This window comes from Portunus trituberculatus, chromosome 44 (assembly GCF_017591435.1).
Source record: "Portunus trituberculatus isolate SZX2019 chromosome 44, ASM1759143v1, whole genome shotgun sequence".
NCBI classification, from domain to species: domain Eukaryota; kingdom Metazoa; phylum Arthropoda; class Malacostraca; order Decapoda; family Portunidae; genus Portunus; species Portunus trituberculatus.
Genome location: NC_059298.1, coordinates 21,601,860 through 21,617,397, shown reverse-complemented (window position 1 = coordinate 21,617,397; position 15,538 = coordinate 21,601,860). Strand labels below are relative to the sequence as shown.

At 39.7% G+C, this 15,538-nt stretch overlaps 1 protein-coding gene across 1 annotated transcript; it reads right to left on the bottom strand.

Moving 5' to 3' along the window:
- Positions 1 to 13,507: 13,507 nt before the first annotated feature.
- LOC123518747 lies at positions 13,508 to 15,049 on the bottom strand. Its single transcript, XM_045279748.1, has one exon. The coding sequence runs from the start codon at positions 15,047 to 15,049 to the stop codon at positions 13,508 to 13,510; it is 1,542 nt and encodes a 513-aa protein (XP_045135683.1).
- Positions 15,050 to 15,538: the final 489 nt, after the last annotated feature.

Here is a 15,538-nt window from a genome sequence, read left to right as displayed (position 1 = left end):
GTGTAAATACAACAAGAAGAGAGAGAGGAAAGAGCAGTACAGGGCGTCAGGAGCTTACAGACCTGATACAAGTCTATAACGGAATGGACCAAGTGGATAATGAGAAACTGATCCTGAGAGAAGAATATGACACCCGAAGCACAAGATCGCATAGTAAAAAGCTGAGGAAGGGAAGATGTCTGAGAGATATAAAAAAATATAGATATAGTTTCCCGCAGAGATGTATTGAGACATGGAACAGTTTAGATGAAGAAGTAGTGTCTGCAACGAGTGTGCACACTTTTAAAGTAAGATTGGATAAGTGTAGATATGGAGACGGGGCCACACGAGCATAAAGCCCAGGCCCTGTAAAACTACAACTAGGTAAATACAACTAGGTAAATACACACACACACACACACATATATATATATATATATATATATATATATATATATATATATATATATATATATGTATATATATATATATATATATATATATATATATATATATATATATATATATATTATACAGGCAAACCCGTTTAACGAAGGTTACGTTCTAAAAACACTTTAAGCGAAACTTGTTAAGCGAACCGATTATAACAAGTATAACCCTGATTTGAACTTCTATTGAGAGTAAGCAAAGTGAGAGTGCATCATAGTACAGTAAAAGGTTTAATGAAAGTAAAATTATGAAGTTAAACATTTAGGTAGTTTAATTTAAGTCATTATAATGTACACTAATGTATGTATGTACGTAACTTTATAATGTTGATGATCTTAACTTTATGAAGGGAGGGAGAGTGAAACGGGAAATACACTAACCGGCAACCTGTGGAATGTAAACAAAGTGCGCATCATGGTACTGCATACAAAACTTATGTACCACATTTCCACAAGGCTTTCCATTTTATCCATTGTAGAGTCACAAGTTCTGGTGGTTCTTTAGCTTGCAAGGAAGATGAGGTCTCACTAGCCTTCTTAATAGAGTATCTTGACTTGAAAATAGAAGACAGTAGATGGAGTCAAGCCATGGTGGGAAGCAATGTTATTAGTTTTCTGGCCTCTCTCTTGTCTGTGAATAATACCCAGCTTCATTTCGAGAGTAAGACACTTCCTGGTCTTCTTAGGAACGTTAGGCCACATTGCAGGGTGTTTTGGTAGTAAGTTGAACTAAGGAAGATGAGCTGCTGGTGACGCTGTTATGTTTTGACTGGGCAGTGAGTGGTGCGTGTGATCTTGATCTTGATCTTGATGCTACAGGTGACACAGAATTTCTTCTGAGTCAGGCCTTTGTATCGGCAGAGCCTGTGTTGTCCACGAGAGGCTTGATCTTGATCTTTATTCTATAGGTGTCTCAGGATTTCTCCTGAGGCAGGCCTTAGTACCAGCAGCGCCTGTATATATATATATTGTTGCGAAGGTGTATTGCAGCAGCCTCCCAGATATGTACGTGTGCCTGTGTGAGTGTGGAGCAGCGTCATAAGAGAGTACATTATGTGCAGACTTTAGCTAGAGGGTGAGCGAGGTGTTGGTTGCTCGTGTTTATGAAACTGTCACACTTTAATGGAAGGAACGCTGAGCTAGGCCTCCATGATGGAAGAGATGTGACTCCGGAGGTCACGGGGAGGTAAGAGAGTGTGTGTGTGTGTGTGTGTGTGAGGGCACTAGCCAGCCCTGAGATAATTGTCATATGGTACCGTTTAAATAAATGCATGCATGTGTGAATTACTTGAAGCCAGTATTATTAGGGATATATTGGTAATTAGCGGTTAAGGTAGATAGCGTTACCTAATAAGCTGAGATAGACTCGTAAGGACATTGCCTGGCAGGTGCGACGGCACAGGAGGCGTGATTTGTGGGTCACTGTGTGGCACCGATTAGGACAGAGGACAGGGGTGTGTAGCGAGAGACCTCGAGGGAACAAGTCGTACTCTGGGGAGCAGTCAGAGAGTGAACGAGAGACAGAGAGACAGTGAAGTGCCTGACGAACTAACAAAGTGTTACGCGTACTTTGTTGTCCCCTCCCTGCCCCGTCCTGTGTGCCGCCGCCACCTGTTCCCGGTGACTCGTGTACAGTTGCTGTAATATAGAGAAATAAGGAAGAAGTGTTTCTTTCTCCCCACTCTGTGTGACTGAGCTGAGTGAGAGTGGGTGCTATAGCAGCAGACAGCCACAGGCCTGAGAGTGAGAGAGCGCTCTGCCCGCCGCTCCACCCAAGCCGCGCCACGCCACCCAGGTAAGGTCCTTCTCCCCGACACACACGCCCTGAATCCAGAGAAGATTGTGAGGCGTCCCCTCCCTGAAGAAGAAGCTGAAGGAGGGTCGCAGCATATATATATATATATATATATATATATATATATATATATATATATATATATATATATATATATAGTAATCGCCCGCGTATACAGATCGCCACTATCCGGAGCTGCCCCCAAGCATATTCAAACCTACAGCACGAGCGATTCCTTGATCCTACTAGGCGGCAGCACTTAAGGCGGCGCCACACTAGCGCTTTTTCCTTCGTCTTCAACGATTTCTTTTGTTTTTTTACTGTTCTGTCAATTCTTTCCGTCGTCTTGAGCCAGACGGAACACACCGTTTTCTTCTAGAGTCCATTTTTAGTCAAATTAAGATCTATGGTTTCTAAGCAAAACTTTTATATAAGATTCATTTTCTTGCCAATTGGAATGATGCTATAATCTCAACTTAATATCATCTTCATAAGTAGATGTAAATATATATATATATATATATATATATATATATATATATATATATATATATATATATATATATATATATATATAGCGAAAAGTGGTTCAGTTTTTTGTTTACATTTCTCTGTGAGACGCTCCAAGGCAGAACTTCCAAGTAGCAAATGGCCAAGATGAGCAGCTCTGTCGTTTATGAGTGAACAAAGCTGTCTAAAGTTTCTCATAAAGAGTGCTAAAGGCCAATAATAGCAACAAAAAAATAGCAGCAGCTGGCTGAGGGGTGAAGGGGCAGCCATGTTTGTTTACAGTTGACAAACACGACAAAGAAAATTGACGGAAAAGTACTAGTGTGACGCTGCCTTTACTGTTGTGTGTACATCCCACCATCCCTTGTACTGCTTATGTACCATTTTTTGTTTTAGATTATACATTTAATGTGCTTTCATTCATTGTTTTCTTACCCATTTAGGTTATGTACATGTCTTTTCTCAATTTATAAAGGGTTGGGAGAGGAAATTCCATGTATCCGCCAGGGCCTTGGCTGCTATAATCCAGATACGCGAGCGATTACTGTATATATATATCTGACTTATACGAATTCCCCACCCCCCAAAAAAATTTAACTCAGACTTTAGGGAGATGCAGGATTTATTTATTTAATTTTGTGGTATTTAAGATTTTGGGATTACTATTGTATCTCCAAAATCTTCAGACCTTAAGTTACCAGAGGTTATAGTTTGTTTTTTGATAACTAAATACCCTTCCCATCAGGAAGCCATTTTTAAATGTTTTGTGTGGTTGTGTCATAGCCTGACTCACGCCCTACACAGTATGTGGCCAGGAGTCAAGTAGGGAGGTGTGTCATTTAGCTCTCTAATTTTTGTCTGACAGGTATAAGTTGATGAGAATTAGAATGAGAAACATCAAGAAGAGAAGACAACTAGAAACAAACAAACAAATGTATTGTTGTGAGACAGCTGGACTTTCAATTCTGGCCTCTCCTCTCCCCTCTGTCATTGAAATGTTATCTCCCGTCCAAGACCCTGCCTCACCCCATGCTTCACTGCCAGGATTCTCCACCATCTCTCTATATCATAAGACTGTTATGATCTTTTCAAAAACTTTTTTTTACTGCCTTCTTCATCACAACTTTACATGACATAGCTCTCACAATAACACTATTACAAAAAATTATGTTGAGACAAAGGTAGAAAACTGTACCAGACAAGCAATAATATACTTCACTATCATTATCTCACATCAACACACTAATAATGACTCAGATAGTGTTCAATTCAGCAGTAAAACAGCAGATTGCCATGACGCTGCTGATGGCACCTTCCCAACCCTCACATTTTCTAGAGAAGCAGGTATCTTATATGTTATCCCTTTATCATGCTCCAGGAAGTCATTATTGTATACACAATCATTTAATGCGCTTTCATTTATTTTCTTACCCATTTGGGTTATGTACATGTTTTTTTCTCAATTTATAAGGGGTTGGGAGAGAAAATTCTGTATATCCAGATATTTCGCATATCTGCCAGGGCCTTGGCTGCTATAATCTGGATACGTGGGCGATTACTGTATACAGTAAAAGTCCTTAAATCCGGAAAATTTGAAAGGCTGAGTTAAATATGTAAAAGTAAGAAATAATAGTAATAAATATATAATAATAGCCGAAACCGAACATGTCATCACCGACACCGAATGCGCCAATTCAACATCCCGCCAACCGACGTCCACCATTGTGTTCTGCCATGTGGGATCACGTCTCGTCTGTCACCATCACAAAGTCGACCACGTGTGTGCCAAACTAGTTATCATGGCTTCAGCAAACCCTTTTGGCCTCCAGACAAAGGCAGTGAAAAAGAGAAAACATACAACCCTAACCATAAGTATTGTGGACTGTATACATATTATGTGGGGCACAGTACAGTACAATCACTCAAACTTCTCAGTATATGCGGATGGTGGAATAGCCTACGTAAAATAGTGAAATCGCCTACACAAATACAAATTGACAAGTAGAAAAAGAGCAATCATCACATATGGGTTGCCATAATGGCTGGAAAGGCCCATGCCACTCCCCCCATAGTTTGGCAAATCTTCAAGAAAAAAAAAAAAAGCCTACGTAAATCTTGTGTGGTGTGGTGAGGAAGTACACAGTGGACTGGTGGTAGTTGCAATCCCTATAAGATGTTATGACAGTACTACAAAGAGATATAGCAAGTTGGGGTTAGTTTAGTGGGGTTTACATAGTACCCTCAAGATTTTAATCTCACTTTCAGCCTTACTATCTTACAATCTGGAAAATCCTAGAATCCGGAATGCCTGAACCCCCATGACTTCCGGATTTCAGGGCTTATACTGTATATATATATATATATATATATATATATATATATATATATATATATATATATATATATATATATATTGTAAATATTCGTCACGACTGCCCGCGTCGCCCCTCGATCGACGAACACTTAACCCCTTCAGTACCGCATGTGTGTTTTGTGACACATGCGTGTCACGGCTGAGTTACGCGCCAGGAACCGAGGGTGCTCCCCGTGACACGCACATGCCACGGTTATAAGCTGTGTGTATTGAGGGCTCTCAAGGCCTTGGTTTCTGGGTTATTTCTACCCACGTGGTGGCAAGTGTCTGTGTTTACAAACATAAGGCTGCAGCCATTCGTGGGACGGTTTGAAACTTCATAAACTTTGACCAATGAGTTATTGTCAGTGCTGTGACGTAATTTGTGAAGACCAATCATCATATTATATATTTTTTATACATCATATTTTCTGACCTACGTATGGCAACACGTGCTTTTCGAGTGCCGCAATGCAATATTCTCTAGCTTCTGTTCAGTGCTGCCTGAAGTTTTTTTGTGGTAGCACGCGCAGATTTACTTCGCAATTATGGATATCTCTACAACTGACAGTGAAGATGAATATGATGGTGGAACAAAAAGGGAATTTGAGGGGTCTGATGTCTCAATGGAAGGTGATGATACTTTGTTTGATCCTGAAGCTATCAGTGATGTAGAGAGTGATGCTAGCAGCGGCGATGAGAGTATTGAGACATTGTCCGCCAGCAGTGGCCTGTCATGCAGCCCTCCTGCCTCACCCCCCACAGCTGCTGGTAGACAAACAGATTTCACACTTCTTTCAGACCCATTCTCTGACACCAGACCTAACCCTCTACCTACAAGTAACACTGATTTTCCTGATGTACATCCTAGTATTATTCTACATCATGAAGCTAGTGCTATGAGTGATCTAGACTGTTTTCAGTTATTCATTGGGAAAGATGTGATTGCTGCTCTGTGTCTCTGGACCAACACATGTGCTGCATATTTTTTTTTACTCAAATGACATGTTGTGGGGTTTCTCTGATAGAAAACATAAAAATAAATAATATAGTGTGAACAGGGTGTTTGTGAGAAGCTGAAGACTACCACACGGACGATGCAGAGGAGTGCGTGGGCAGTCGGTTTGGCAGCGAAACGTCTTGTTTACATAAAGTTGACGGGTCGGTAACGAAGGGGTTAACCACACTTAATATGAGAGGGCAAGTGTTGTAAACAATTGGGTAACTATTCAGAACTGCAGTATCACTTACCAATACCTCCATTGCCTTAGCAGACCAAATATCACCACTGAAACAAAGTAACAAAATAAACTGTACTTCCCTGTTTACTATTAATACTAATGTATAAACAGTATCACAAAATAATTGTGTTGATAACGTCTCGGAAACTCACTTTGTGGTTGTTTTTATCATGCCGCGTAACGCCAACCCAACGTATTAAGTATAGCATATATATTTGACTGGCCAGTAAATAAATATATGATATGGGTTATACTTATACGTAGTTGGGCAGTGAGGCTCCTGTTGTGACGAGCCGATATATGCAGTGATATAGAGTGGTATCACTGGTCTCTCCGACGACTTGTAAGTCTCCGTCGTGGAGGTAATTCTCGTAAGGTTCCCCCAGACAACCGCTTTCAGTGAACAACTATATACAACTACCCCCGCGGACTGCCAGTCTGCCCCGTCCTCGACCGCGACTGTCTCCAAACCTCTATTCATGTCTCGGTTCTTTAAGTTTCGTTCACTTGTTTCGAGGTGTCATGTTTATATTACTATGGACCCGTTACCACCTATACTTACTACCTTCACCAACGTACATAATAATTATCCCTTCAACTATATACATATTTACACATAGAAATATTTCTGTGGGAATAATTTCCCACATCCTGGGGCCCCCCAAAAATCATGAACAAACCGAAGTGGAAGCTTTTTTTTTTTTTCTGTTCAACGTTCAATCCTCCACTCCAGGTTGTTGCCATCTTTCCTAGCCTCCAATGCAGCCTTACCCTTTTCTTCATCTTGACAATGGGATATCTCAAGTGGTATTAGCCTGTCTATTGTTCTGAGATTCTCCCTGCCCTTTGAGAGCACCTTCACTAATCTCACATCCCCATACTTATCAGGGAAGATTTCCAGTATTTTTCCCAACGGCCATGTTGATCTACTGCAATCGTCATTGTTGATGATCACAATATCTCCCACCTGTTGTTTACATTTTGTCCTGTTATATGTATTTCCGTAGTATCGTTTCCGTAGTGCCAAGAGGTAACCTTGACGCCAAGTGTTGTGCCATGATTTTAACACTTTGTTTAATTTGTTGAAGTGATAAGTTAGCTCCTTTTTGTTTGTCCCCAAACCATTTAGATAGTCCGGATCTATTTTATAATCACTATTTATCACAGGTGGAATAGTCTCTATGAGATGTCCGTGCAGTAGATTTACCTAATTGTATTTACCTAATTGTAACATACGGGAAAAGAGCTATGCTCGTGTTGTCCCGTCTCCATATCTATTAATGTCCAGCTTTTTCTTAAAATCATGAATATTCCTTGCGTTGACCACTTCCACGTCTAAACTATTCCATGCTTCCACCCTTCTATGAGGGAAGCTATATTTTTTCACATCTCTCCTATAAGTGGCCATTTTAGTTTTTCCCATGCCCTCTCGACATTCTTTCATTCCACATACACAGATCTTCCCTATCCATTTTTCCATGCCAATCATCACTCTGTATATTGCTATCAGGTCTCCCTTTCTCTTCTGTTTTCCAGGGTCGGAAGTTGCATTCTTTTCAGTCTGTCTTCATAAGTCAAATCTCTTAAGTCAGGCACCATTTTGTTGCAGCCCTCTGTACTTTCTCTAGTTTCCTTATGTGTTTCTTTAAGTTCGAGCCCACTGTATTGTTGCATATTCAAGCCTCGGTCTTATCATTGCAGTAATTATTTTCTTCATCATTTCTTCATCTAAATATACGAACGCCACTCTTATGTTCCTCAATAAGTTCAATACTTCTCCAATTATTTTGTTTATATGTCTCTCTGGCGATAGGTCATTGGTAATTGTCACCCCAAGGTCTTTTTCTTCATGACTGGTTTTATGTCTTCATTTCCTATCTTGTACATACTCCTGATTCTTCTTTCACTCTTGCCAAACTCTATTTTCTTGCATTTTGTCGTGTTGAACTCCATTTGCCATGTACAGCTCCATTTCCATATTCTGTCCAAGTCTTCCTGGAGTAGTTCGCAATCTTTGTCACATCTCACTTTTCTTAACAATTTTGCATCGTCTGCAAATAGGCTCACATAACTGGACACCCCATCCACCATGTCATTTATGTAGACCGCGAACATTACTGGTGCCAACACTGATCCCTGTGGAACTCCACTCTCCACCAATCCCCATTCTGATGGTCTGTCCTTAATTATTGTTCTCATTTCTCTTCCTACCAAAAGTCTTCCATCCATTTTAGTAAACTGCCATGCACTCCTCCTACCATTTCAAGTTTCCAGATCAGTCTCCGGTGTGGTACCTTATCAAAGGCCTTTTTTAAATCCAGATATATTCCATCAGCCCAACCATCTCTTTCCTGTATTACATCTATCACCCTCGAATAGTAACATATCAGGTTTGTCGTGCATGAACGCCCTTTTCTAAAACCAAATTGACACTCACAAAGTATGTCATTTTTCTCCAAGAAGTCTGTCCATCTATTCTTCACCACCCTCTCACACATCTTAGCTACCACACTTGTAAGTGACACTGGTCTATAGTTCAATGGGTCTCTCTTGTTACCTGATTTATAGATTGGGACAATGTTAGCTCTTTTCCAGTCTTGGGGCACTACACCTTCCCTTAATGAGGCATCAATTACTTCACAAACTTTTTCTGCCAGTTGCTCCCTGCATTCTCTTAAAATCCATCCTGATACCCCATCAGGTCCCACAGCTTTTCTCACTTCTAAACTCCCCATCATGTTCTTGATCTCCTCCACAGTTACTTGAAACTCCTTCATAATCCCTTTCTGTTCCATTACCAGTGGTTTGTCAAAAGCAGTCTCCTTTGTGAATACCTTCCGAAAGCATCCATTCATAGCCTCTGCCATTTCCTGGGATCTTCACTGCATACTCCATTTACTTCTAAACTTTCAATACTTTCTCTATTTTTGATGTTGTTGTTCACATGTCTGTAAAAAGCCTTGGTTGGTCTTTACATTTATCAATTATATCCTTTTCTTGTTTCTTTCTTTCTTCTCTTCTAATCAACACATATTCATTTCTTGCTCTTTTGTAACTTTCCCACTGCTTAATCCGTCTTTTCCTTCTCCACCTCTTCCATGCATCCTCTTTTCTTGTTCTAGCCTTTTCACATCTATCGTTAAACCAGTCCTGCTTTCCAACTTCTCTATGTTGTCTTATTGGTACAAATTTTTCTCACCTTCTTTGTATATTTTTATAAATTCCTTCCACTTTTCATTTGCTCCTTAGCACTCTTGAATTTCATCCAATTTGTCTCTTGAAAGAATTTCTTTAGGTTTCCAAAATCTGTCTTGGCATAATTCCATCTTCCCACTTTATATTCTTCATTTCTTCTAGATTTCTCTTCGTCTATCACCTTGAACTCCAAAACTGCATGATCACTCTTTGCTAAAGGGCACTCCACCCTCATCTCCTCAATGACCATTGGCTCTGTACTAAAGACCAAGTCCAGTCTTGACGATGCTCCCTCTCCTCCAAACCTAGTATCTTCTTTGACCCACTGAGTTAACACATTTTCCATTGCCAGTGTCAATAGTGTATTTCCCCATGTTGTCTCTGATCCTTCCATTGACCAGTCCTCCCAACACACCTCTTTACAATTAAAATCTCCCATCATTATAGTTCGTTCACAGCCACCCAACATTTCTTCCAGACATGTTCCTGTATCACTTATCATTTCTTCATATTCCTGTACTGACCATGCATTTGTCTTAGGTGGTACGTACACCACTATGTAGTGCCTCTTTTTCCTTCATTAGTTTCTGCTCTGATCTTTAGCACTTCTGCCTTTCCCATACCTTCTTTCACTTGATCCACCTTTATATCTTTTTAACCAGCAACATCACTCCTCCTCCCATCTTACCTACTCTATTTCTTTTCCAAACATTATATTTCCTTCTCCAACCATCATCAGGTCTTCTCCTCTCTCAGTTTTGTTTCAGTAAGACCCACAATATCTGGGTTCTTGTCCCTCAAGTAATCGTTGAGTTCTAAAATCCCGATATCACTCCATTTATGTTGGAATACATTACATTCCGCTCATATGTAAGTTTCTTTAGTCCTTTCTTGCTGTACTTTTCTGGGTTATGAACCACTTCCTCAGTCTCATATCCAAGATTCTCCAGAAAAACTCTTTCTTCTCCTCTTCTGTCCTCTCTTCATTTTTTTCAAAGCCTCCTTTCTCAACTCATTTAACATTTCTCTTTCCTTTTCACCGAGATCTCTTCTCAACCAAATCTTCCTTGTTGTTTCCTGCTGGGCTAGCCTCCATGACTTCTCCACCAATTCATCTACATCCTTTTGTGACTTAAGTTTGATTCTTATTGGCCTCATACCTTCTCTTGTGAACTTTCCAATTCTATGGAAGTCCTCTATTTCTTGTACTAGGTCTTTTCCTCCTCCTGCACCACATTAATGATATTATTTATCACCTTTTTATGTTTTCTCTCTCTCCATTTTACTCGGTGTCTTATCCTCCTCCACACCAAATATCACCACACATCTCTTTTGTCTACAGTTTCCCTCACCAATGTCTCATTTGATTTAATAACCTTCACCACTTTCTCAGCAATCTTCTCTTCTATGATCTGTTGATCTATAATTTCAGCAAGGCCCAAAGTTTTCTCCCAGACTCTTTGATTTCCTTTTCCAGACTTGCAACTTTGTAATTTACCTCCTTTCTTTCCACTTCCTGACTTTTTTTCCATTCAGCCTGCTTCTCCATCACTTTTCCTAGAGATTCTCCACATTTTTCGCAATTCACTTTAATTAGCTTAACTTCCTCTTTCAGTGCTTCATTTTCCTTCTTCATATCGGCACAGTCTTTCTTTACATTGTCATAACTCGTTTCCAGGCCCCCATACTTTTCAAACAGTTTTTCAATTTTACCTTCCAACTCCAGAATTTTCTTCACATAAGCGCTCTTCTCCATTATTCCTTGAAATCCTGTGAAGTCTGATTCATCTTTCGAGTTCACGGCCGCCATGTTGCTCAGATGTAAACAAACCAGCTGATGGCTCAAATGCAGGCTACAGTTTATATTTACCTTCCCTGGACATTATTTTGCTAATCAACAGTTAACATGACTATATGGAGACGGGACAAACATTACCAGCTCCTTTCCCACCTTGGTTACTCTTAGGCAATGGTAACTGTAGAATTAGAGATGATTGCTCTGGAGCTCAGCGACCACCTCCGCCATCGACGATGTCCCATGTGTGTGTGTTGGTTGGGAGTGAGTGCTTCTGGTTCATCTATGCCTTCGTTAACATATGTGAGAGGACGATTATTAATTCGAGCCTCGATCTCCACTAGTAAGGTATGTAGTTCTTCAATGTCCACTCGCTTGTTATGGAGTACCTTTCTCAAGCATTTTTTCACCACTCTGACCATGCGCTCGAAAAATCCTCCTTGCCATGGTGCTCTTGGTGGTGTAAATTTCCATTCACATTTCTTTTCTACAAAGTACCTTTGAACCTCCTCTTGTCCGAAGAATTCTCTTATCATTACTTCTCCCTTCTTAAAATTAGAACCATTATCAGTAATAATCACTCTTGGGCAAGATCTGCTAATGAATCTCCTTAAGAGTGTAAGGAAGGTTCCCACAGTCATGTCGATCACGAGTCCAAGATGGACTGCCCTGATATTGGCACATGTGAAAAGACAGATGTAGACTTTGACTTGCTCAGAATATTTTGTTTTATCTGGAGACTGTAGGCATATAGCTCCAGTATAATCAATGCCTGTTACCTGGAAAGGTCTGGTGTTCTGAAGTCTTTCTTCGGGCAAAGGAGGGGGAGCTGGATAAGTTACAGGTCTCGCGTCATACCGGATACATATGGTGCAATTTTTTGATACACGATTTTATTGCTTGTCTCACTTTAGGGATCCAAAAATTTCTCCTTATGTCCACCAAAGTGTCTCCAACTCCACCATGTAATGTATTACAATGAGATTGTTGTATGACTAGATGAGAAAACCAATGCTTCTTTGGTAACAAAATAGGGTGTTTAGAACTATATTTATGATCCGAATTTTGAATTCTACCCCTACATCTAAGCATGTCACTCTCATCAAGGTATAATCCCAACTGATTTATGAGTTTATTGTGTCTGAGGGTCTTTTTAGACAGTTCATAATCATTTGATATGAGGGCCCTTTTAGGCAGCTCATACGTATTGTTTGAGTGTCTTTTTAGACAGCTCTCTGTTATTAAGGTCAGGATTGTTTGAGGTGAGGGTCTTTTTAGGCAGCTCACTTGTGTTGTTTGAGAGGGTCCTTTTAGACAGCTCTCTTAGACTATTAAAGTCACATTTCGACAAAAGTGTCATTTCATCTCCATAGACTTCAGTTTGAATTTTCTTAATCCAATACACCATAGGACTAATTACACCTAACTGTCTATTCCAGTTTTTCCTAGCATATATGATGTTAATGAATTTAAAGACAAGGTATGTTACCCTGATTAATTTCCCAAGAGATGAAAGTCGTTGTGTGTCTACTAATTGTTGAGTATGTGTGTTATTTTCATCTTGAGTGTCTGTGTAATTTATCGTAGCAACATTATCCTTCTGTTCTGGCCATTGTTCACAATAAGGTAACCATTCACGACCATTAAACCAGATGACATTATTATTCAATTGCTTCACCATAACTCCTCGACTCAACAGATCAGCAGGGTTACTCTTAGTATCCACATACATAAATTTACATCCTTCTTGGAGATCATATATCTCTGCGACTCTGTTTTGGACATATAGGATTTTGCAGCTGTTATTTTTAACCCATTGTAAAGTTATTTCACTGTCTGTCCACAGACATGTTTCTGTTATAGTTAGATGATCCAGGGTGTCTCTCACGTACTTAGCGAGTTTAGTACCTACTAACAAAGCTGTTAACTCTAGCTGAGGGATGGTTCTTGATTTTAATGGAGCTACTCTTACTTTACATGTCAACATAAATGGTTGATCAGCCACCACAATATAAGCAACTGCTCCATATGCTCTCATGGACGCATCACAAAACACATGAAGCTGACAAATATCTCCTTCATTCACCACCCTTCGAGGTACTTCCATGTTTGGAATCAAACTGTACTCATGTTGTATTTCCTTCCATTGTTCTTCATACGTCTGTGGTAACGGTTCATCCCAATCTATTTTTAGTCTCCAAGGTCTTGTATCAAAAGTTTCCCCTTTATGGAAACGGGTGAAAAGAACCCTAATAGATCATATAACTTGCTGACATTAGCTACTAATGATCTCTTGGTTAGTGAGTTATGGTGTATATTGGGCTTGACTGGTTTTAATCTCAGTGTATCATTGCTTATGTTCCACTGTAGTCCCAAGACTGATGTTTCGATAGGGATATTGTATCCTGGAAAATCCGTCTTAATCAGATTTTGGAGACATGAATTATTTGTGGTCCATTGTCTGAGAGGCATATTCGCAAGCTTTATTTCTTTATTAGCCTCATTATAAATGGTTAAAAGTTGATCCTGATCTTGAGTGGTTCCTTGAAAATTATCCACATAGAAATTTGAGGACAGCAATTCTTTCATGGGACTGTTTGAGTTACTTAGATGATAGTCAATTGTAGCTTGTAAGAAGAAAGGTGAACTTGTGGCTCCAAAGAGTACCGATTTGAATCTGTAGGTTTTCATTGAACTCTCTATATTGTGTGGGTCAGATAACCAAAGAAACCTTGTAAAATCTCGATCTTTCTCTTGTAGGCCTATTCTCAAAAATGCCTTTGAGATATCAGCTGTGAAGGCATATCTACTGGTTCTGAATTTTAACAGCACATCACCCAATTTTCTTGTTAATGATGGGCCTGTCATCAAACACTCATTCAAAGATGGTTCAGTAGGATGTGCCTTAGAGCTACAGTTGTAAACTATCCGAAGGGGTGTTATGGTAGAGTCCTTCATTACCCCATGATGAGGGAGGTAATGTGACTTATCAGTCGGGTGAGCCAATAGTACCTCTTCTATGAATTGTAACTGTACTTGTTCTTGGATGATGTCACTGTATTTCTGTATCAGACCTTTCCTATCAAGTTCTTTGATAAGAGAGTACATTTGACCACAAGCTCTGCGGTAATTTGTGGGTAACTCTAGTTTGTTCACTTTCCACGGCAACTTGACCCAGTATTGATTGTCCTCATATTGTACAGTCTTGAGATACTCCTTGTATGATATTTGGTCATCCGGTGAGGATTGTGATGGGTCTATACCTATGACATCTAATTCCCATAACTTATGTACTGGAGGAATATCTATTTGAGTTTCTGATACCATTAAAGGATCAAAGGATGATGTGATTTTCATAACTATGACAGATTCTTGTACTGTGTCCGAAGATACATTTGTGGTGGTTCTATTGTATGTGCAAGGTATTTTCCCAGTAACTATATATCCGGCAGGAGTGTTAAGGAGATGTTTGTCATCTATTATTTTTGGGTTTGTTGAGATAAAATCGTAATAGTGGTCACACCCCACCAAAATGTCAATGGGTCCTACCTTGTCGTTCTCTACTATGGGATCTGCCAGCTGTATTCCCTTTTTAGTAAGTTTGTGTACAACATCAGAAAGTTCAGTAGTCACTATAGTTTGTGGTAATTCATCAGTTACTACTGCAGTAATTCTTTTCTTTCTGTTACCCATTTGTATCACTGGCTTCACTATGAAACCTGTAATAGTCATTGTCGCCTTTGATTTCACAGTCATACCTACCCTGTTTACTAAAGCCCTTGTGATAAAAGTCCTTTGGGATCCAGAGTCAAAAAAAAGTCTAACTTTCTCACCACTCTGCTCTAACTTAGCAATAGCTATGGCTAGAGCTACTCCTGTGAGTTTTGTCGTAGCTGCTACTGCAGTAGTATTTACATGTCCTACATTAGAGGCAGTAGTATTTATGTGTCCTACATTAGAGGCACTAGTGTTATTATTTGTGATTGTGGACTGGTGACTATCTGTGTTTGGAGAACTTGATGTTTGTACACTTCCTGTTTGTCGTTTTCTGTCATAGGTATTACATAGTGTTGTGTGATGGGGTCCTCTCTGACATTTCCTACAGTTCTGTAATTTGACTGGGCATGTCTTAGTATAATGATTTCCCATACACTTCAAACACAATTTCAGTTCCTTCAAGCATTGAATCCTGTCATTACTTGTAAGGTATTTAGTGCATTG

Coding starts and splice junctions, on each gene's coding strand:
- LOC123518747 (XM_045279748.1), bottom strand. CDS start 15,049: ATGACTATTACAGGTTTCATAGTGAAGCCAGTGATACAAATGGGTAAC.